This window comes from Ixodes scapularis, unplaced genomic scaffold (assembly GCF_016920785.2).
Source record: "Ixodes scapularis isolate PalLabHiFi unplaced genomic scaffold, ASM1692078v2 PGA_scaffold7__128_contigs__length_106722199, whole genome shotgun sequence".
In the NCBI taxonomy this organism is placed as follows: domain Eukaryota; kingdom Metazoa; phylum Arthropoda; class Arachnida; order Ixodida; family Ixodidae; genus Ixodes; species Ixodes scapularis.
In genome coordinates, this window is record NW_024609882.1 from 6,706,108 (window position 1) to 6,730,709 (window position 24,602).

Consider the following 24,602-nt stretch of genomic DNA (forward strand, 5'->3'; position numbering starts at 1 on the left):
TGCCAAAGACTACAATTTATTTTCGTCTAAAAGTTTCCGACATGGGCCAGCAAAGTTTGAAGCCGCAGAAATTTATCTCTATACTCGGCGACAACTTTTCTTGGCAGTGCAGTGGAGAGGAGAGCCAGCGCAGAGCTTTATTCAGCACTCAAAATAAGAGAGGGAACGCGTGCCCGTATTCTCCACTGCATTGCCAAGAAAAGTTGTCGCCAAGTACAGAAGGCAACATAACTAGATCCTGTTTCTTACACCGACTGTCTGATGCGAAGGTTTAAGCCACGGCAATCCGATCCAAACTAGTGCAGTGTTGGCACAGTAAAATTTTAGCTATGCTTTTGTTTGTTTTCATGCTCACAAAACGCCCACAGGTGGTGCCAGCAGTGCACTGCAAGTTTGTCTTTTGCATGATTGGCCATGTCATTCACAGTGCAGGACAAATGCACACCCAAGCTTCAGTTTTTGATAGTCTCCAAGCAGCATCACACAAACAATATTTTATAATTTCTGCGAAACAAATAATGTAGGGCCTTTTGCTAGTATTTATCAATGTGGAGTCCCCTATTATTCCCAAATTTTTAGAACTGAGCAGAATTTCCCTCCTCTAAGTTCCAAATGGCGCTTGCGTTACTTTGCGAGGCCATGAGGGGGGATCGGTGGCCGAGTGGGCTAGCACACACCAGCTCAGAACACGTAGAGCGAAAAATCGCGTTGCAGAACCCAATCTCCATCCCTGCCCGTTTCGATCTGGATGAGCATCATACCGGCGTGCGGTCGTGTACCACTACTGCGTGATGCACGTTAAAAGACCCCAGGCTAGCAGTTGTACTGCACTGGCTTAATTTTTGATCTACAGCTTGGAACAATAATTTCTCATCTACACCCGCTTGTAACAATGAACAAGGGCATTTAATTTCTCCTCAAGCGTCGGCGGCTCTCAGTACACCGTCATGGAAGCCTCGAAGAGTTGTGCCAGGTCCTCCTCGGTGTGGGAGCGCGGGGACAGCTTGGTGACTCTCTCCTGGAAACGAAATACAGTGCCACAGTCACCTTTTGCGACGAGTGTACGGCGCCAGACAATGTTGGTGCAAGCAGTAGCTGTACCACGTGCCAACCCGGTACCTGCGGAAGGGTCCCTTTCACCAGGGCAGGGATGTCTTCAGAGCTGTAGCCCAGGGAAGACAGTCCGTTGTCCACCTTGAGGTCCGACATGTACTTGCGGAGGAGATCCGACAATGCTCTGCCAGCGTCTGCCTCCTTCAAGTTGCTCGTGTCGCCGCCTGCACGGTTTGAGGACACCTTTGTTTGTTCAAGAGCCCACTGAAACGGCATTCAGCTTACTTGATTACGTCTTTAACATTTAGTTACTGAAAACCCACTGCGGCATTAAAGTTGGCGAGTACGCATCGCTAGTGCCCCAGCCGGAATTAAAACGTGGAGGGCACACAGGTCTTAACGATTTAATGTTATTAAAGCAGCGTGCTAATACACTTAAAATAAAAAATGATGTAGCATTTCCTTGAGCGCAGTACCCTCTAGAATGTTAGTGTTTACACTAAATCAGGGGTACTTTTTCGTGCCACGTAACCCCAACAAGTTTCAAACCCTCCCACCCTTTTGGTTGCCAACCCAACAAGCTGTTCACACAGTGAACAAGAGTGTATTGCACTAACAGAATAAGACAAAATGGAGGACTACAGACAGGATAAGAAGGCAAAGGGTTTAACCTGGGGCACAATGTAAAATATATACCATACATATTGCGAAGGGTGAGGCTGCTTTGCCCGCAACACCACCTCAATCCATGGCTCTGTACATGGAAGGTTAAACTAAAGGGGGGGGGGGGGGGGGGACACTGCAATTTGGGTGCTTGAGGAACCCATGAGACCAGCTCGCGGAATCCAGTTTGAGAACCCCTGCAGCACTAAATATTCATTTTGCTAGGAATAACTATCCACCGGCTACTACTAAATAGCCATTTGCCATGACGTCAGAAAGGCAATGCTCATTATTTTTCTCAATGTAAAACACTACACCAGATTTCTTTGTCACCAAGATTGCAAAAACATTGCGAGCCGAGACCTTCGTTGACATCAGAAGTATTTTGTGACTTGCATGCCTTGTTTATCCCCACGCAACCGGATTCTTCTTTTACTCCCGACCCTCGTGCCAAAGAATGCGTCCTGCAGTGGTGGCAAAGTGCAACTGACCCAACGCTTCGACAGCTTCGACGTGACGTTCAGGACACATCCGGGACGTGAAGCTGAATACGGCCGGCGACGTCATCACCACCGACAGTCCGTGCGGCTGGACACAAAAGTTGCAGAATGGTGAAACACCAGGAACGTACAAGTTCTTTTGGGGAAACTGACGAGGCATTCATGCTTACCCAATCTACAAGAGCCCAGAAAACCTAGCAAATATATTTACGGCTGTGGTTTTCTTCTGCGTGAAAACCACCAGTGGAAAATCGGGTGTTGAGGGCTGCTCTCACCCTCTTCTACGTGGCCACGTACAGTGACAATGCAAAACAAAAAGTACAGTGTGTAGCAAAAAAAATATTTTTGGGTTTTTTTTCGTTGCAAAAATAAACTGTGCATGCTGAGCACTCATCCTCCTCCCAAATAAAGCACAACTGGTCCGCACCAGATGCCAAAGTTTTAGAACTGTTATCTCATTAAAAACTTATAAACAAGTTTTTGATAATTTCAATGAAAAATGGTGGCCATTGGAGCGTTTGAATATGTAGAGCTGAATGGCACCAGTTACCGAGAACGGGCCTCATTTTCCAATTGAAATTTTACGAAAATCAATTATAACTTTTGTACGAGATGACGGTTAGTTATGAAGCTTTGGCATCTCGTTCCGACCAATTGAATCTAAATTTGGGCAAAGAATGAGCGTTTGGCGATGCATACTTTATTTTTGCGGGGAAGAAAACTGGAAATTTTGGAGGGGACACATTGTATTTCCCAAGTTCTAGGCCAATATTTAAGGCCACATACATGTATAAAAATAAAAGTGATAGAATCCCAGAAGCAGTATCTCTAAGGCCATTGACATTGAAACAGTAAAAATATGTTTATTTCTTAAGGAGCTCCAACAAAATTTGTAAGGTCACCGATTTTTATAAACGTTGCTCCACCTATCAAATGCTATTTCCCGGGCATGCCTATAAATAATTTCGTCAAAATATTTGTCTTTCTGAGAAGAAAGTGAAATTTGAAGTTTACGGCTTCTTGTAGAAGCCATAGTTTCTGCAAGAATCCGCTATATCGCCAGGCTTCAATTATGAGGGAAAGTCGATCCGCAGTACCCGTGTGGCTACGTCCGACGAATCTAGATCCATCTTCTGAACGCCGGAAGGGCAGGCCATCAGCGTATGCTCCACTGTTCTTCCTATAAAAGTCAATATGGCTTACATATATCTGGCTCAGTTAAGGTGAGATGAAGATCGAAAACGGTAAAATTTTGCGAAAAATGTGATTTTGAGTTTTTATGGTGTTTTATTATTTTTTTAATCATTATACTTGATGTATAAAAATAATTAATGCCGGTTATAATCCTGAAACTAGTCAAATATGCATTTGAAGACCTCCAGGCAATCCAGAACAGCATGAATTTGAGCCATTTTTCTCCGCGTGGTTCTTCAAGTTGCAACGTTGCCCGCCATCACACTGACAAGTAGGCCTTGCCGTCTCCTCTCCATTGCAGTCTTCTGTAGCCTCAATTTCTCGTGGAAATTTATGAAAATATTAGTTTCTGCACCGCGAAGAAGTATAGCTACATATCAATGGCAACATTTGAATGAATTTTTCTTTGTATGCAATTTTGGGGCATCCTCACAGCTTGTGCACAAGAATTTCCATTCTTAAAATCGTGCTATCACAACCAAATTTAACACGCACATACTTTAGAATATGTAGGATGCCACTATCTCGGTTTGGCTAAAATGCACATTTTTTATACTTATAAGTTTATTTTACTAGGCTTTCTTAAGTGCGTTGCCATGCCTCATGTGCGAGTAAAAAAACTTTTTTTTCTGCACGTACATTGCATTGTGAACCTAAAAAACAAGCTACAGTGGAGCCCAGTTATATCACACTCGGGTATTTCGAATTATTGTTTACATCGAACAGTCAAAACATCTTCTTGAAAGCCACATGTAAAAGTATAGGTGAATTGTTTTTTTGTATTGAACTCCCATGACAGGGACACTCGGCAAGCACGAAGCACATAGCTTGCGTTGCGTGGCTGGCAGACCGCCGAGCTAGCATACACGCATGGGGAGACACAGCAAAAGAGCAGTTGTGGGAAAAAGGAGACAACGGCAACTGTAAAAAAAAACTGGAGGATGGCGAAAGCAACGGGAAGGACATGCATGCACGCGTAGGGAGGACAGGGAGTGCTTGCTGTTGGAACGGTAGCGCGTGCTCTTTCCACGAACCATGCTGTCACTGTGCGACTCCATAACCCCCCTCCCCCCCCCCACCCCCCAAAAAAAAAGTCTTTAACAGGTTGAGTTGACAACAACGATTGTGCAGTGGCACTTTGAACACCTTGTTTATCTTTGTTTACCTTTATCTTTCACCGTTATTATTCTGCCAGTTTCGTTTTGCCTTTCTTTTTTTGCTGCCAGACTTTAGTGAGCTTTCTTCTTTGTTGCTTGCTTGACTTTTTAGAGTGCAGCTCTTAGGCGCCCGTTTCCGTGTTTTGTGGCGTCGCCGTAATTGCGCTAAGTTTTGTGGGAAAATTGACGTCACATGACCTCAGCACCAATTCAACTCCCCACTAAATTTAGCGGGGAAATGATGTCACGTGATCTCAACAGCAATTCAATTCCCCGCTAAATTTAGCAGGAAATTGAATTGGTGTCGAGGTCACGTGACATCAATTTTCCCGCTAAATCTAGGGGAGAAACTGAAGTTGTTCATAGGTGACGTGACACCAAGTCATGTGACGTCATTCTCCTCGCTAAGTTTAGTGGTGAAACTGAATTGGCGTTGAGGTCGCGCGGCATCAATTGTTCAGCTAAATTTAGCTGGAGGAGGAAGAGGAGAGGATGAGGTGGAGAAGGGGCATGCCCTCCCCTCCGTAGCCTCCCCCCCCCCCCTCCTCCTCCTCCTCCTCCTCCTCCTCCTCCTCCTCCTCCTCCTCCTCAAGAGTTGCCCTCCAATTTCGCATTACAGAGATTTGTAAACATCTACTTTTTTTCTGTGGATCAAGAGATATTTTTTATAAGCCTAACTTTTTCCATTTTTTTTTTTATTATTTTTTTATTTTTGTGTTTTGTCGTATTGCTGTGAGGAGGTCGCGGCCAAGATCCCGCATAAAGGTGTTTGCAGTTTCTGCCAACTACGCTCTACTGTATTTAGCGGCTCTTGGAAGCTCATTTTGGTAAGCTCAAAATACAAACGTGCGATTATCATTTACAGATATTGTGGATCATATTCAAGCTACTGTAAACGACTAAATTTTCATAAGGACCTAATTTTCGCGAATTTCGCGAATCGCCGACGATTCGCGAAAAATATGTCCCGCGAACTATTCGGGCAATATGTGAACGCTACGGAAGCTACACTCGATTCGCGAAAATCAGAACCCGCGAATAATTTCAAATTTTCAGCCTTGGCCCAATTCGCAAAAATTTTAGCCCGCGAAAATTAAGTCGTTTACAGTATTTTGGAACACGATGGGTATACTGCAAATTTCGTTGAAGTATCCCTTTAAGAACACACTTTTGTATATTGAATTGCCAATATATCGAACAATTTACTATCTTCTTTCAATTCAATATATCTATGCTTGACTGTATATCAAATCTAACATCAGATTTATAAAGAGAAGATTAAGCACCATAAACTGTGAAACTTTCATTTCAATATCGTAAATAATAAAAAAAAAAAAAAATTAGCTGACACTTGGAATACACATTAAGAATCACGCACCGACACATTTTTGTAACAGCATGCTTGTAAGCTCCCTTTCCACTGCCATTCCTCGCCACTGCGATTCCCGTAAGCGACTCCCACTTTCACAGACATTGTTGCGATCTCCATCTCAGTAAAGCAGACAAATTACCCATGCTATATACTAACAATTGATATGACCTCAGCGGCAGTCTCGCAAAGCCATATCATTTGATTCACTTCTGTACAATTAGCAGCTGCAGAAGCTTACAATGATCGGATGGTCCGTTGGATAGTCCTTTGCATAGAAGTCTTTCACCTGCCCCGCAATCGGATAGGACATTCCATGGCTGCAAAAAATGCGAAAGAGGCTTTGTTAGAGCTCTGAACTGCGTGCACATTACTTTCACATGCATGTCACAATTAAAATTACGCAAGAGAACAAAAAATACTAAACATTGTTAACAGCTCTGGTAAGAGGGTTGTCAACAGACTCAAAATATGTGTTACTCTAATAAAAGAAAATGAAAAGAAGAAAATAATTGCGCTACATCGCACCAAAAGTAATTGGATATTTCGTACATCGAGCATTAGTGTCACTTCTCCGTTTTACTCAACCGGGTCAGGTAATTACTGCTTTGCAGTCAAACAGTACAGCAGACTCTCATTAGGGAGTATTAGAATAACATATGCAATTTTAGAGCATGGTAGCGTGAAATCTAGCACTTGCATTAGTGCATGCCATGCGAGAGAGTTTTTGAGTAGCGCTTCTTGGCCATGAAACAAAATCCCAGCATTTTGTGCTTGTAACGCCATCAAGATTAAATGACAATTTTTATTTCACGCACGAAATGCTTCAACTCTAGAAAAAGAAACAAGCTTTTTGGTCTAGAGTAACATTTAGTGCCATTTTAATGTAGCATTCTGGTTTGTTTAAATATGAGATTGCAACATGATCGATCGACCGTTCGTGTCTGCTTGTGCTGCCTTGGAAAAAGGAGTCTCGTGTACTGAGCTTCACACACCATACTTTCGGTCCTTCACCGAGGAACATTCGCGCCTTGCAAGAAGGAAGTTGCCCACCTGCTGGGTCTTCCAAACTGTTTGTGATGTGCACCTCTCATAGGAGTGAAATGCTGTCCTGTATTGAAAACCGCAGTCGCGAGGATGCCATCGACGTCGTGCTCACGAGGACCGCCAAAGCAGCAGCAGCCGCGGTCCTGGGAGCCGCCATCTTCTAACTGTGCTCGTCTTGGCTCTAGCCAACTTCTCGTGCATCACGAGCCCTCCTTAGAGGAACGCAAAGACCCTTCCTTCGTGTACGAGCACAATTTCCGAAAAATGGCGTACGCAAAAGCAAAAAGCGTGGTTAGTGTTCAGCACACGTGCGGTGGAGACAACGCTATTCTTTGTGAATGCCTTTGCGTATGCTATTTTAAAACTCCCTATTAATTCAGACTCCAGGAAGCCACAAATATTGCTTGAATTATCAAAAATTTGTGTAAGAATTTCAAGATAAAATTATGATTTGTTATATGGATGGCTATGCATACACAGCAGATATTTAATCATTTCCTATACACAGGCCTACTAACCATACGCTGGTGTGCCACACAAGAAACATTGGTGAAATGTATGAGATTAGTTGATTCATTCCTCAAAAATGTTGTCTACCGTGGATTGTTTCGACAGCACATGACACCTCAAAACAAAATTAATTTCGTTCATCCAGCAAAAAAGTTGTCTATGGTGAACTATTAGCCCTGTTGAGAATGCTTCTTTCCGAGCACTGGTACATTGCGGAGAAGCAACTCCCGCGGAAGCGAGCTCTGCGGGTGTTGCTTCTCTGCAGTGCAGCGGTACTCAAAAAAAAGCTCGCTCAATGAGGCCGCGAGAACAAAAAGTATGAATTGCACGAAAACGCCGTCGGAATTATGCGGTTTATAAATAAATTGAAAACATAGCAAGACAACCAAAATTTTAAAATTTGTATAAAATAGCTAAAAGTAAAAAAAAATTGTCTGAACTATTGAGAGCCCAGTGTGTTGTACCAGGATGAAATTAACACAAACATCCAATTGCCATCTTTTCCAGTTCTAATAATAAAATTAATAAAATAATTTTGTAACCTTAGAATTAACAGTGAAGATTGTCTCCTATTCACGCACTTACAACTGCTTACGACTGGAGAGGCTACAGGCTCTTCATTTTGTGACTGCTTACGACCGTCTGCACAGTAGCTGTAGTCGCAAGAAGCTTAAAACCAGTTTTTAGCCTTTCCGGTTGTAAGCAGCTACAAGCGTGTGAACGAGCCTTTACAAGTAATAATATATGACTATATGCATGATCCGATCACCCATATATGCAAAGGGAGACAGCAAACGACAAAGCACATATTTTAATTTCTCGCTTCGAGCAATCCTTCCATTGCGCTAGAGCTTTGAGAACTGGTTGCGCAGAGTGACGTAGAAGCTATGGCGGGAGAGAGACGAAAACTGCTCTCGTAAAAATTTTGAGCGTTGGACTAAACTATAAGGGGGACAAAGCCGACATCTAGGACACACACACGTGTCCAACTAAGAGGAAGGTTCCCCCTTCCTATTCTTTCTGACTGCACCGGTTAAACACTCGCCCCTGTACTTTCGGTAATGCCGCATGCAACTAGTACACCCCCCATTTCATTGTAAATGGGCGAAGAGCGAAGGCTACATTCCTGGTGAGTCAATCAGCACATCGGGGGAGGCGCGTGACTACATTCTATCTCACTAGTTGCACACAGTGCTGTGACAGCCACTGAGAGGGCAGAAAAAAGCCGCTCTTGTATGAATCTCAAGTGACGAGCTGACTTCTGAGGGGGCAACCAGGGGGACGTCTAGGACACACAGAAGAGGGTCCGGGTAACAGGGAAGTTCCTCCTTCCCCTTTTCTCCAGCTGCTCTGGTTACGCTTTTGCCCCTGCATGTTTGCTAAAGGCTGTCACATGCTTTGCCTACGTCACTCCAATTGGCTCGAGAAGGCCGTAGAGTTCGCTCTTTGCCAATTTAAAGTGAAGTAAACGATAGAGTATACGCGCAGCAACGGAAAGGCACACAAAACGAAAGGCGGCCCTACCAGAGGTGAACTCCCGCGTTGCCAAACCCGATTCCGGCGTAGACACTGGCCAGGTGCATCTGGGACCTGGCCTCCACGTCCCCCCGGTCGAAGACCGCCCTGAGCACCGAGGCATGACCGTGAGCCGCGTGCCCTAGAGGAGGGGACGCACGCACGAGGCGGCGTCCATGGGCAGGGATGCTGCTTCTTGCCTCTTGAAGTACTTGCGGATGATGCGGAGCGCGTAGAGGGACCACACATCGCTGATGGGGTTGCTCCCCTGGTAGGCGGGTCGTTGGATCGGGTTGGCTGGGCACGGGGAGCGCCGGTTGTAGGGGATCGCCGTGTACGACTCCAGGGCATGGCTGCACGGAGGCACCGCCCGCAAGGACGGCAATCTCTTGACTCCGGTTTGGAATCGAGGAATGGTTTGCAGGCTCGTGTTCAAGCACCCTCTCCGTGTGCTCAAAGTGATTCTGACGTTATATGAGCGACCACTTATCGTAGGTAGTGCATATAGCAAAGAATTAAGAGCTTAGGCCCGGTTACACGCAGATCCCGGGACACCCGCTAGAATTTGCCAACATGCTTTCCCGTCGTAAACGGTTACGAGATAATGTGTTGCGCTCGAGCACGCTCACATGCAAATATGTGAACTGGCTGTTCGGAGAATGCAAGCTCCACCAATCGTTCCGTCGCAAAGCACCACGCTGCCTAGAAAGTGTTTCGAATCGTCGCATTTACCGCTCACATACTTGGTCCTCTCGGTTTCTGCCCGGCGACGTCCTGGCAGGGTAGTGCCGTGGATTGCCACTGTCTTGGCACCGCTGGTATGGCGCCTGGAACACGCCTCCCACTGGCGCACTTAGCGTCCCATTCCGCCCATGGATCGCAAGTGGTCCCCAAGCGGCAGGAAATGGCATTGCAAAAGCTGGAGTGTCAAGTCGTAGGACGTCGCGATCCTGGCGGTTGGTCGTAGAAGTTCCAACAAGAAGCATGAGCAAACGCGAGTGTTGCCGTCGTCGCAGAGTCTCGACACCCAGCTGCCAAAGCTTCCTTGGGCTATTACACTAGAGAACAACCCACAGCGAAACAGGCATCTGTGGCATCCACCACCGGTGTTGCGATGCCACCTGGGACGCGGCGGATGACAACTTGACACTTTTACGACGTCGTCGGGCACGAAAAATGAGAGACTACTTTTTTGGACACGGTGAACGCACCGGTGGGAGACGCATTCCAGGCACCCTACCGGTAGGGTATTAAAGCCGAACACGGCAGATGCCCGTTCTGCCGTCGCTCGCTCGCCTTTTGGGACACCGGGGGCGCCGGTCGGAGACGCATCCTGCGGGCCGCCTCACCAGAGCACGTCAAAGCCGCTGTAGGCGGCCACCCTCTCGGGCATGTGCAGGCTGTGCAGGGGGTCCACGATGCCCAGGGTGGGCCGGAGGGCCCTGTGGGCGATGCCCGTCTTGGCCCGCAACGGCAGGTAGTCGAAGATGGCCACCCCCGTCGTCTCGCTGCCTGTGCCGGCCGTAGTGGGCACTGCGGAGCCAAGGGGTGGTGCCCCTCAGGTACCAACCAACGCCGACAGACAGCCAAGCTTTCCATAGCCAGTTGGGAATGCTAATATACTACTCACACCACGAATGGGAATCTGCCAGTTGGTCCCATAAAGTTTCCCCAGAGTGAGAAAGATAAAGCGCAATCCAAACCACCGCGTTTTTGTGCGCACGTAAGCTGTGCGCTTCCCAGAAATTGCGTGTCTGTGACGTTTTTCCTGTTTCTGGGGCGCTTTCTGAGTCACAACCATGCGCTTTGATTAGGACGATGGCATGGCACACCTTTGGGCGAGCGGAGAGCACCTGTACCAGACGACGAAGAAACGAAGAGCCGGAACTAGTGCCCTCCATCGATTGGCCGGGAGAGGATATGGGAGAGGTGCACCCTACTACGTCACAGCGCAATTTCGTGCGAGTTCAGAAAATGTTGAAATCATCCAATTTTCTTATGCGCGCCCGGAAGGCGCAAGGAATCAGTGCGATGTCATGAAATATGCAATTTCCTGGAGCCGCACGGCCTATGCGCGCACAAATCCGCATTGGATCGCGCTTAAGACAGTCGTCTCCCAACTGGGAATGGCTGTGTCCAGTTGACCCCTCAGCTGCTCCCAGTTTGACACTTGGTTGATCCCAGTTGAGCCTCACTTGGTCCCCACTGAACCCAAGTTGTGACCAGTGATTCCAAGTTGGGCCCAGTTGAGCCTTAAATGATCCCCATAGAATACCAGTTGAGCCCCAATCGGACCCCATTTAACCCCAGTTGGTCCCCAGTTCGGCCCTTAGCTGATCTTAGTTGAGCCCCACTTTGTCCCCATTGAATCCCAGTTGGGACCAGAGATTTGCAGTTGGGCCCTTAGCTGATCCCAGTTGAATCCAATTGAATCCCAGTTGGGATCAGTGATTCCCAGTTGGGCTTTTAGCTGATCCAAGTCGAGCCCTAACTGGTCCCCATTGAATCCCAGTAGGGACTATAGTGATTACCAGTTGGGCCCTTAGCTGATCCCAGTTGAACCCAATTGAATCCCAGTTGGGACTAGTGATTCCCAGATGGGCACTGAGCTAATCCCAGTTGAGGCCCAATTTGTCCCCATTGAATCCCAGTTGCCAGTGATTCCCAGAGGGGCACATAGCTGATCCCAGTTGAGCCCCAATTGGTCCTTGTTGAATCTCAGTTGGGACCAGTGATTCCCAGCTGGGCACTTAGCTGATCCCAGTTGAGCCGCAATTGGTCCTTGTTGAATCCCAGTTGGGACCAGTGATTCCCAGATGGGCACTTAGCTGATCCCAGTTGAACCCAATTGAATCCCAGTTGGGACTAGTGATTCCCGGATGGGCACTTAGCTAATCCGAAATGAGGCCCAATTTCTCCCCATTGAATCCCAGCTGCCAGTGATTCCCAGAGGGGCACATAGCTGATCCCAGTTGAGCCCCAATTGGTCCTTGTTGAACCCCAGTTGGGACCAGTGATTCCCAGATGGGCACTTAGCTGATCCCAGTTGAGCCGCAATTGGTCCTTGTTGAATCCCAGTTGGGACCAGTGATTCCCAGATGGGCACTTAGCTGATCCCAGTTGAGCCGCAATTTGTCGCCAGTGAATCCAAGCTGGGACCAGTGATTCCCAGTCGGGCCCTTAGCTGATCCCAGTTGAGCCCCAATTTGTCCCTATCGAATCCAAGCTGGGACCAGTGATCCCCAGTCGGGTCCTTAGCTGATCCTAGTTTAGCTCTAACAGGTCCCTATTGCATCCTAGTTGGGACCAGTGATTCGCAGTTACACCCTTAGCTGGTTGAACCCAATTGAATCCCAGTTGGGATCAGTGATTCCCAGTTGGTCCCTTTGCTGATCTAAGTCGAGCCCCAACTGGTCCCCATCAAATCCCAGTTGGGACTAGTGGTTACCAGTTGGGCCCTTAGCTGATCACAGTTTAACCCCAATTGGTCCCCATTGAATCTTAGTTGGGACCAGTGATTCCCAGCGGGACCAGTTGACTCGTAGCAAAAACTCCAACTGGTCCCAATTAGATTTCTTTTTCACCTGTGTAATGCCTCTTAATGTCCTCCTCCTCCCAACTGTAAAGGTGGGAAAGCAGAAAGGAAGAAACAACGCTCTCTGCTCAAAGGGAAGGGGATGGTTCTTTTCGTAAATAGCTAATTGCCGACTCTTTAGAGGGTGCCACAGTACCAGCATCGTCACGCTCCTCACGTGCCTCACTTTATGTCTCTCATGGTGTTTCGTACGCAACTCGTGACTTGTGACTTGCCTTTGATTTGGCGGGACGCCGTGTCGCACTATATACATGCGCGAAACATGAGGCATAGAGAAAGGCATGTTGCCACTGCAGTGGCTCTAGCGGGTCAGTGATACTTACAAATAGAATGGGAATCAAACTTTCAGGAGGAGTAGAAGTTACAGGGAAGCAAGGAGCAAGGAAAAGGAGCAAGTGCAAAGCAGTTGATATTTATGGAACACACTCTGAATATAAACAAGGCAGAAGTGATTCTATTATAGGTAGATTCATAAAAAACAGCTTACAGTTCAAAGTAAAAACATAACTTACGATTCAAAGTATAAATCTTTAGAGACAGGCAAGAGTATGAGCGGTGAAGAAGTTTTTAAATTTGTCGTTTTAGCAAATAATTATAGTCCTAGCAAATTCAGGAAAAGTCAGCAGAATCAACGAAACCCGAAAGCATATATACCATTTAAATAATATAAAATTTAAAAAAATATGTCCAACTTACGGGAAAAGACAGAGAATTACTTTCCTAACACTTTTAACGTCGTCAGACCTCCATAACCTATCATCAAAAAAATTAATAAAAATCAATGAAATAAAAAGCTGAAAAAAAAAGGAACTTACACTGCATGTTAATCATGTTGAATAGAGGAGTTAGATTTACCTAGCAGGACATTACTGCCCATGGATGTCGTCTATTGTTTTTTTCAGTACTTCACTGCACCACACGTTTCCCACATGTCATTGGAGGTCAGAGTTTCTATGTAATGTACATTGCTTCTTTAACACAAAACATTACGCACATACTCACATTATTGCTCGAAAATTACGACCATGTGCAATTAGGTTATGTTTTTTATGTTTTGTAATGGCTTCGCCATTACAAAGCCATCACAAAGGCCAGTGTCCGTCGAGTTTTATAAATGGTTAAAAGGACATAATTTAAAAGTGATGTACATTGTTTCTTTAACACAAAACATTGCGCACATACTCACATTATTGCTCGAAAATTACGACTATGTGCAATTAAGTTATGTTTTGCGATGGCTTCGCCATCACCAAGCCATCGCAAAGGGACCAGTTTCCGTCGAGTTTTATAAACGGTTAAAAGGACGTAATTTAGAAGTAATGTACGTTGTTTCTTTAACACAAAACATTGCACACATACTCACATTATTGCTCGAAAATTACGACTATGTGCAATCAAGTTATGTTTTGCGATGGCTTTGCCATCACAAAGCCATTGCAAAGGCCCGTTTTATAAACGGTTAAAAGGACGTAATTTAGAAGTCCCAGAGTCGGAGTGGGGCGCCCACCTGCCACCAGGGGCTTGAGGTTGGACGGGATGGGCATGCCGTTCCCGATGGGGGCGTTCACAAAGTCCAGGAACTCCCGCTCCCTGTTGCAGGAGTACAGGTTGGCCACCTTGCAGGTGTCCATGGTGGAGCCCCCTCCCACCGCCAGGAAGGCATCAAAGTCTCCCGCCCTCGCAAAGTCAATCGCCCTCTGGAAGCTGGGCAAGGAACGAAACAGACAACCATTAACTTTGCCCAGAGAAGGAAAACTGGAGGAAATTCCGAATGGCTGAGCAGAAGAAGATATTTCTTCCGGGGAGAGTTGGGAATTCGGAAGAAAGTCGGAAAAATCTTAATCGTACGAATGAAGCCGGCATACACAGAACGTGTTTTTGCAGCCATCTTTAGGAAATCACAATTTTGTTTTTTGTTATATGGTTAGAAACAGAGGGAGAAGACGAGCTGTTTCTTCTTCACAAGCCTCCCCTACAGTGCATGCAGTGGTAGAGTGTTGGGCTCAAAATCACGGGGTCGTGGGTTTGACTCCCGCCAAATCGTGCTTTGAATTTTGTTCTTTCTTCCCCAATTAATTATGGTTTCTTCTCAATTGTGCATTCTTTTATACAGATTGTCCTTTGAAGTATATGTTACATTTTTGGTAATGGTTTTTTCCGGCGTTTGTCACATTTTTGTCGGGGATCCCAGGCCTTGAACACATTCTAAGTTTAAAAAACTGGAAGGTCGGCATCGTTGAAGCCATTTATTTTCCTTGGCATGATCTAACTGAAGAGGCGCGTGTTCCTTGGTGTGTGCCTCCCCGATGTCTTGCAGACATCTTTTATGGAAAGTGAATGTCTAGTAAACAGGTGGCTTAAGGAAGGCTGCAATTTTTTCAGTGCTTGCACACTGCTCGCTCCTTTGCCCGCTGTTGACAATTTTCACGGCAGAAATGCTTCCAGATGTACGCCTGTGGACAGACCATTCCTCAAAAGCCTCAGAAGCTACATCTTTCGTGGGCCAAAATATATGAATGTCATCCAAAAATGACGACATTTATATACTTGTACATAAATGCGCTCTGCGGGCGATTTAGGGGAACAATAAATAAAATGAAATTATAGCGATCGTCGGCTGCCATTTCGGTAAGTTACTTTAATGTCTTCTTCAAACAAGGCAGCATTAAAACCGAAGCAAAAAAAGGTACTATATCGTAGGGGAAAAAATGTAATGTGCCCAGAAGCTCTGAAGGCTATTGTCCCTGTATAAACTAAATCTATTTAATATATGTATTTTTCATCAATGTCATATACGTTGACAGAAATTTAAATAGCAACAGAGACCATTTGACGTGCGTTTCAACAAGAAGCTTCCCTTCTTCGGGGGAAGTCTCTCCCTGAAACATCCTACAAATAAATTCTCTTTTGCCGGCCAAATTTACGCTTAACCCTTAGAAATATGAGACAAACTTTTTTTTCCACCTTATTTCTCCCTTAAGTGGCTGAATGCCTTAAATGCTTGCCCGGTGCCTCACAAACTCCGCCCCAGAATCGTCTGGATTTCAAACTTCGAAGGTAATGCGACGAGCCCCACTACAGCACCTTGCATCCGTGGGCTCTATGGATATGTCGCTGAACATGCTGAACTGGACGCCGTGCTTGTGCAGGGAGTCGAGGGTGGCCTTGACGGGCGGCAGGTTCACCAAGTTGGGGTCGGCCATGAGGCAGACTTTGGTGGCACCCAGGTTGTGCATGTCCTGGGCCGTGGGAGCACCGCCGCAGTAAGCTTTACCGACATCAACTGGCACCATAAAGTTAATACAGGGCGTTTCCAAAAATGTGAGCCGAACTGTTCTGCGAAAAGTATGCATAGTGCAAATAAAAGTGTATCGTCGTATTGGTTTCCGCCAAAGGGCCCATTTGGGAAAATGAATAACGTTCGGCATAATTAGTTTGTGCCTTACTTTCGAGTAATTAACTTTTTCTATTTGTAAATTTATAGGTATAGCTTTACTTATAAATTTGCCGAGGATCATCGAAAACCACTAAATCAACGTATTTTAGAAATACAGAAGGCACACGCTGCATTCTACTGCACTCCGAAAAAAACATTCAATCTGGACATGTTTCTATGTCTCGGTTTCAGCATCTCTAGTCAGCGGTCCTGACCCACGTGGCCGAGATGCGCGACGCATGTGCGCCACACTTCCTTCCCTCTTACGAGGGAGGTGATGCGGTAGCTGCCTGTTTTGGCCCCAAGGCGCAGGACCGCTGGCGCAAAGATGCGCTCGGATAGGAAACCGAAGCCTAGAGAAACATCTCCAGATTAAGCGTTTTGTATGGAACGCAGTAAAGTGCTGTATATGTAGACCCCTGCACGGATAACAGTTTGATTATCCGCATCGCATCCGCAGACTTTGTATCCGCACCCAAACTGCATCAGCAATGTTGTTAAATTATTGCATCCGATCTGCATGCTTTGTGCCTGCATCCGAACCATGACCGCAAAATTTGGAACCGCACCTGGCCTGCAATCAGCGCATCCATTTTACAATATAATATCAAGCTTGAAAAACAAGAAAGCATCTGGCTGGTACCTTATAACTTATAATCTTGTACAAAGAACTCTTCAAGTCAAAATACGGTGAAAGTAATTTTTTTTTTTATTGTGTTTCGTTGTATCATATTTATAAACTTTAAAAGCGATCATCCTTCCAGGGACACTTTGTGCCGCCCAAAAGATAATTTCAGTTATGGAATCGTCCTGGGAGTCTGTGACACTTTGCCCAGAAGACGCACTCAAAGGAAAGGAAATAAAAAAATTTTCTTGTTTTGTAACACCCCATTAATGCAGACACATATATCGTATACATGAAACTTAACAAAGGATATGCTAATAACATTGTGTAACTTTATGCAACTTTATTCGGTTAGACAATTAAAAAGTTGGAGAGGAAAGGCGGTAACTCACCACAGCAAAGTACTCATATTTTTGTGGCAAGAAGCAAATGCAACATTGGGAAAATATCATACAGTATTCAATACCGGCAAGACTTCCTATCACTTTCAGATTTAAACATGGACCCACAACTGCATCTTGTGAGCCACACACTTAGCAACAACTTGCCAACTGTTGAGAAAAAAAATGTACACACATGCACAAGGAGAAGGAGGCTTCTATTCTCTTGTGACTTATACACTTTGGGTTTTCTTTGCCCGAAGAACGTTTTCTGCTCTTTATCTGCCAAAAAAAAGAGCATGCTTTCCCGGAAGAACCGATTGATGCCCCTGCATTCTTTACTTTTTCTAGAGACAGTATTTTTGGTGAAATGAACGCTCTAAACTCTATCTTTGGTGAGAATCATGTCTTTCTTGGCGTAAAGACCAAGTTTCTCCCCAAATAGCACCTTTTTTTTTAAAGAGAGTAATTTGCTTCCACAAGGCATTCAAGGATGCATTTTATAGTATTTCCTTCACTCACTCTACACTCTGCAGTCGCACCTCGCCAAAACATATATTCGGACCGGCAGCTATCGGCATCCGATCCGCTTCCTCTGGCATTTGCATCCAATCCGCAAGCTATAAATCTGATCTATTTTTATTCGCATCTGCCAGCTCAATGCAGATATCCACGGAAGATCCACGGGTAATCTGCGGATACGCAGGGTTTTATGTATCTGTCTTCTATATTTCTAAAATAGTCTGATTTTGTGGTTTCCGATTACCCTCGGCAAGCTTCTAATTGAAACCATACCTATAAATTCACCAATTAAAAATTATTTACTAGAAATTAATTACCAACTAATCATACCGAATGTCATTCATTTTCGCAAATGGACCCTTTGGCAGACACCGATACAGCAATAAACTTTTTTCTGTGTGATGCATACTTTTCGCAGGAATGATTTGGCTACCAATTTCAGAGTCCATGCATTCCGGCTGCTTCGGAATGGAGGGCATAAACGCGGACATTCGTGGTCCCAATGGGCCCAAATTATTATCAACTATCTAAATGATCGTTGGCAATAAAAGAACCAAACTACCAAAACACATTGTCTCTATAAATAACAATAATATATTTGCACCAGCTACTACGCTTTTTTGCTTTAAAGGGGCACTGACACCCCAAAGGTTCTATTCTTTTAAATTGTCTAAAACGATGCAAGTTGTAGTCATAGACACGCAAAAAAAAAATGCACCGCGAAAAAAAATTTCCTTGCACGCGCGCCTTTTTATTTTTGGCGTTTATATCTTCCGCACTCACCTCCTTGCTTCTTTTGATCGGTGACGTCAAAAATCAGGAAATTTAGAAGCTTTGTAGGCGACATTTCTATAACATTTAATAATGGCAATCATAAAACATGTTTTTTAACGCAATTGCGAATGCACTACGGCCCCTCTCTTTGAAATACCAAAAATCAGACTTCAGCGTGATGTCGCTTCCTGGATTTGTATCCTCCATCGGAAAACTTGGCGGCGCTCGAACAGAGGATTATCGGCGAGTCGGGAAAGAAACCGATTTTTTACCGCGCCGGCGCCCTTCTATCTCGCCTGCTCACCTCCTCCTGACTTCGGGTCGCTGTGGCAACGGCGCTTTGCTTTATAGCAGGGATCGGAGGTCCGAAAGAAAGTCGAGTCACAGGAGACCGCAAAATGTGACTCACTGCACTGGCGCGGATCGCGCAAGAACTTCAAATTCGGCATTTCGAAATTGTTTTTTTAATTCAGAAACACTGAATTCCCAAGTTTCGAATTTTGAGGGTAATGTCCCGGCATCGTTTTCAATTGTGACAGATAATTAAAAAAAATGTGATTTTGATGTGTCCCAGTGCTCCTTTAACCCTTCAAATTAGATTACAGTGTTTTATATTGAGTTATTGCTGCATTCATTGCATTTTATATTAATATATATATTGTACGAATGCCCACTCCCTCGAATAAAAGGTTAAAAGGCACGAACAAACAGGACGAAAAAAGACACACATACGACACGGACAGGCGCCACTCTCTCGTAGGTCCTCGAGGAAGATAAATGATGATGATGATGATGATTGCTGGCGACACCTTGACATACACAAGAAAGCAGGAATACATCACCAGTAAGGTCTATACCTAGCTCTTTTCTAACTTACTTTGCAGAAAATAAACACCGGAATCGAGCGTATCAAAATATATATAAAGTTGACCAAGCAGTCAAACAACTTCAACTCACTGTGGCAAGACGAAGACTCCTAACCTATTATCTGCTCTCTTTCTCCGCTCTCGCTCTCTTTCTCATTCTTTTTCTTGGGAAGACCAATGTGAGCACTTAAGATTTACCACATTCTGCTCCCATCCTTATCTCTCCGATTGGCACAGGACGGACCGATCAATGATCCGTCATCTTTGAACATTGCAGGACATCGGTGCAATCGCACGGAGATGGGTGAAGCCCGGCACGAATAGCATCGGGCTAAACGTTTAATTAAGCCTTTACATGACAAGAATGGTCAGCAACTAGTCTTCAACAATTTTACGGCGAACGAGGGTCTCAACTGCCGTGACGCACTTGCCTCATACATAACGTCTTTACCGGAAGAGTGAAATCATTCCAGCAAAGTTAAGTTTGGTTCATACTATCCTTGCAGGACTGAGTGCGACTACGACACTGGTGAGTGCGCTTTAGATGGCTAGCATTACGTCGGACACATTGCAGACAGAATGTGTACGCGCTACAGTGTCCTGGACTCACCATCCCGACCTCCCTGGTGACTCCGGGGCCATACCGGATGTTTGAGCACGCCATCTCGAAGGCGTAGTCGGTCTCCGGGAGGTCGCCATGCTGGTCGTGGTGGGTGTCCCGAATCCCTGGAGGGGACCATCAAGTCTGTAGCGACGCTGCTCGTTCCCTCGCAAACAGGCAACTTCCTCGCATCATCATCATAACCTTAAAATGCAATTGCAATTGCATTATCATTATAAAATGCATCACAACTGCATTATAAAATGCATCACAACTGCATTATCATCATAACCTTAAAATGCAGGCCATTCATTCTTGTTGGTGTTAGACTAGTGGCAGCTGATAAAGCCATGTTTGCTCTACTGACGTCTAACTCCCGGTTCCCTCAGTTGGTAGAGTGCTCCACTGGAAATGGAGAGGTTTCTGGTGCGATACCAGGACCTTGCGAATTCTTTTGGTCGTGCACCAGCCCCCTTAGTTGTGTTTGGAGATTTGTGTTTGTCCCTTGTCCCCTTTGTTCACCAACTCCAGGATATTTTGTCATGCCTGGAATTGTCTACGTAACCCCTAGAGGTAGGAGCCACTCGCCTAGAAAGTGATCCGGCAAAGCGGCCCGCCGCCGTACCAGATAACTTCCCAACCGAGTGCATTGAGAAAGAATCGCAAAAGTAGTCTAAAATCGATCGCAATATTTTCCTACTTGTGAGAGAGAGGACACATACATTTTCGCACGAAAGGCCAATAGCCTTTCGTGTAGACCATGCTTTGGACCACATGGTCCAAAGCATGTGTGTTTTGCTTCATGCGCAAATCGTTTGAGGTTCAAAACAGTCCCAGACATTTTGCGATTCACAGGATTTGTGCTTTAAAGCGGGCGAGAAAAAGCAGAAGAGCCCATCAAAAGAGTGTAGACAATCGAATTGCCATTGTTGTGTGGTTAGCTCAGTTTGGCACTTCCGACCGAGAGCGCTTGCTGGAAAGCGAGTTGGGGCAGACATTAGATTGCTGCGTTACGTTCGCCTATAAATAGTAATTTTCTTGAAGTTATCACATTTTTCCCCCTTTTCAGTGATAACATTGCTCATAAATGTGACTCAAGAAACTACAAATGTAAAAATTTTAAATTAGGCTTCCCAAAATGTACTATGTTAATCAGTGATAGCATCATCATCTTTGTTGTGATCATCATCATCGTCATTATCATAAGGGCCTCAGCAGCAACTTTGGCCCAGGGCCCCGAAATTTCTTTATCCAACTCTGACCAGACATATAAAACGGGCCGTGCAAAAACGTTTGTACTTTCACTAAGCACCACTAAGAATTAATACCTTACGATGATGACTTGCAAAAACACCCATTAGTTTTCCTCTCCGCGCAATGGCAGGTGTATAAAAAAATAAAGGAACAGCCTTCCCAACTCGCAATTAGAACAAGCGGCCACGTGATGCGACATCAATTATATACCGTCAGTGTTCATCATAGTCATGTGTTGGGGATGGCAAAGCTTAGAGCATGGGCAGAGCTCTAGCCATTGTTAGAATTCGGCTATTTTCATTTTTGACTGAACATAAGCCATTACCCGAATGTTAGGCGGTGCTGACCATCATGAACCCAAGCACTCGACTCGGGGTGATGTCAATCGTGTATGTCACGATGTCGCAGTTCGAAGTCATGATGTCATGTGACATCATGGTGTTTACAATTTTGATGGATCTAGAGACATTCTCAATGTAGACCGACTTGACGCACTGAGACACACGACTCTGTCACGTGACGTCAAGGGGCCACGTGATGTTACATTATCTTATGGCATGTCTTGATGCCATGACGTCAACCGACACATAATTAATCATAGTGCCAATACAAAGTTGCCACAAAAAGCCACAATTTATCACACATTGCTATTCTGTATATGACGATTTGATCAATACATAGAAATACGGCTGCCATTTTTTTATTCTCTAATGGTGAATTCCACTCGTAGATCTGGAGCGCTTTCCAAAATCCGCGAGGGAGGCAAAATTCCGCTCCGTGGGACCCGCTCCGTATCGACGAGGGGAAGATAAACTTGCATTTTTGGAGCTACCTCCCCCACACCCCTCCCCACCCCTCCTCCTTCCGCCGTTCAAAATGGCCGCTGCTCGAACTTGACCAGCCCACCAACGCCTCAGCCGGCTGATCTTTCCGACGACCAGTGACGACTGTCACTGCTTAGCTGCAGAAGTAACACGCGACACAGGCCGGGCGGAATTATACGTACCACGGCGCCCATGTCACAAATAGCGAAGACGTCCGCGTTCGGCACCGTCACATACCTTTCGGCCGCCTCGAAGCGGCGGGGCACGGACAGCGATTGCCAGCGGTGGAGTTCAGATTGCTAGTACGACTTTAATAAACACAGAGGTAACAAACCATCACTTGCGCGGTCGTTGCCTAACCACTTCTTGCTTTATTTCACGGGAAAACGCCGATGGAATGCAGTGTAAAAAGGTAAACAATCACTGGCTGCAGAATGAATAGGCCTAACCTTGCGTCTGCCTCCGGCTTTTCTGTCGTTCTTTTTTTTCGTTCTTCCTCGGTGATCACAGATGTCAGCGCTTACGATTTGCCACGCTCCACATTCCCGGCTTTTTATCCCTGATTTACGCGAGGTAGAAGCGTTCAAGCCGTCACAGTCCAGAGTAAACAACCGACGCACCCGAACAGATCCAACTCCACCGACCGGCCCGCCGATCTCTCCAACCTCGCCGCGCATGCGCACCGCCGATTTAGACGGAAATCACGTGGGCCGCTCTGTCAATTTCCGGAGAGATCTGTGAAATCCCGCAGAGCAAGTTCGGCGGAGTTTGGGGCGCTCCGTGGAGCGGGCGCTGCCAGAGATCTACGAGCGGAAGATGACCAACTTGAGCCAGATCTGCGAGTGGAATATGCGCGCTCCAAATGGAGCGCTTTTGGAGCGCTCAAGATCTGCGAGCGGAATTCACCATAATATTCATTTTGTAATACTAACAAAATAGAAAAAAAAGTGAAAGTCGTTTACAACTCCCTGTAATGCCGAATTAGAGTGCAGCTCTTGAGGAGGAGGAGGGAAGGGTACTGAGGGTCACGTGCTCTGGGGGGGGGGGGGGGGGGTCATATGACGTTGGGGGAGGGGTCATGTGACCTCGGGGGGGGGGGGGGGGGGGGGGCAGAGGGGTGGAGAGGGTCACGTGACCTCGGGGGGTCACGTGACCCCCCAGAGAAATGTTTCCGCTGAATTTAGTGGGGCAATTTTTCTGCTAAATTTAGCAGGGAAATTTTTTCGCTAAATTTAGCAGGGAAAGTTTTCCGCTAGATTTAGCGGGGAAATTTTTCCGCTAGATTTAGCAAGCAATTTGCCCATAATGCACCGTGCGGTTGCGCCGACGGCGACGCCGCTCAAGCTGGAAACGTGCACCTAAAAGCTGCACCTTAAAAAAACATTCACATGAACTGTTTTGAATTGGTCACCATTGCATTTTTTTCCATTTCAGTTCCAAGATGGTGGCGAAGATTTCGATTCGGTTCAGTTCCGGTTTTGCTAAAAATAGGGAGTTTTCGTAAATCGTTTTCGCCGTCCCACAAGGCCCTTCACAACCCGCTATGATAGCGGGACTCTCCACAGTCAAGGCTATCGGCGCGCAAGCGCAGTAGCAACTTCTTCATTCCGGAGGGCTTAGCGGAGGGTGAAACGCAGTCTACGAAAACTCCCTATTAGGGAGTTTTCGTATACGGTTCGATGCTGGTCTTCGGTTCGGTCCGGTTCGACACTCTGTCTGGGACACACAAAAGAGAGTCCCGGTGAGAAGGGAGTTCCTCCTTCCCCTCTTTTCTGGCGGTTGCCGGAGAGCTGACGGGACGTCGTCAGGTGCAAATCATGTATTGTGCCGTTCAATTCCATTCGTCAATGAACCAACTAGCCCAAACTAACTTTTTGAATTAAATCTAAACTGACTGTCTGGATATGTTTGTAGCAACTTTCCAGAATTGATTTTAGCGTGAAAATAAACTGCAAACTTGGGCGTCATTCCTTACGATTGCAACAATGGTCGCAGTCACCAAGTACAGTACATATGTTATCACAAGGTAAAATTTTTGAAGCATAAGACGCCAATGCACTAAAAGCTAAACAAAAATCAAAAAAGAAAAAAAAGTGTATTCTTTAGGCTGCAAGCAGCACTTGTGGCCACCGCCAACACGTTCCCCTCCCCTGTTCACCGTCTCTCTTCACCTTGCAAGGCTGTCGCTGTGGCATGGGCAGGGCAGCGGCAGCTGCGGCAGACAGAATGGCACCGGACAGTGAATACGCCTTTAATTAAGCGCAGATCGAAAAACAGCTCGATGGGGTGGGCTTACGATGCTCTTGAGACTGTTCGTAGAAGGTCGACAACTCGAAGGCAGCTAGCCATGTCTGCTCTGTGGTCCCACTCGTCCAGCTGCAAATGACGTGGTTGATCAAAGCTGCCCACAAAGACCTCAAACGCCTCAAATCTCCAGGCAGATAGCAAAACCCAGCAAAACAAAAAAACAGAAAAAAAAAACGCTAAGCAACAAAAATTAAAGTTTGTAGTGTTGGATAGACAATTGGTACTACCATCAACTTTGTAATACGCGCTAACTTGCGCCACCTAGCGTAGAAGCGTTCCCATTCCTTCAGCTTAAATTTTGTGTCGCAGCGACGCAGCGACGAATCAAGCGGTCATGTTTAGAATAGCGCACGCTAAAGCTTTGGGATAAGGAAAGAGGAAAATTTAAGACAACACAACTCTGTTGTCTG

General features: G+C 45.8%; 1 protein-coding gene across 1 annotated transcript; it reads right to left on the minus strand.

The window, feature by feature from the left end:
* On the minus strand, positions 1-24,371 carry LOC8035874 (hydroxyacid-oxoacid transhydrogenase, mitochondrial). The gene is made up of 12 exons (XM_029986900.4): positions 24,182-24,371; positions 24,057-24,097; positions 19,817-19,932; positions 15,688-15,842; positions 14,111-14,307; positions 10,358-10,541; positions 9,209-9,361; positions 9,018-9,116; positions 6,178-6,256; positions 2,208-2,304; positions 1,120-1,277; positions 1-1,018 (listed from the first exon to the last, which is right to left on the minus strand). Exons 1-12 carry the CDS (start codon positions 24,232-24,234, stop codon positions 935-937), a joined length of 1,416 nt encoding a protein of 471 aa, XP_029842760.3. The 5' UTR covers positions 24,235-24,371; the 3' UTR covers positions 1-934.
* Between the last annotated feature and the right edge of the window lie 231 nt (positions 24,372-24,602).

Coding starts and splice junctions, on each gene's coding strand:
- LOC8035874 (XM_029986900.4), bottom strand. CDS start 24,234: ATGGCTAGCTGCCTTCGAGTTGTCGACCTTCTACGAACAGTCTCAAGA. Junction 15,843..19,816: donor TCACCAGGGAGGTCGGGATG/GTGAGTCCAGGA, acceptor CCCACGGCCCAG/GACATGCACAACCTGGGTGC. Junction 2,305..6,177: donor CAACGGACCATCCGATCATT/GTAAGCTTCTGC, acceptor TTTTGTGTCCAG/CCGCACGGACTGTCGGTGGT.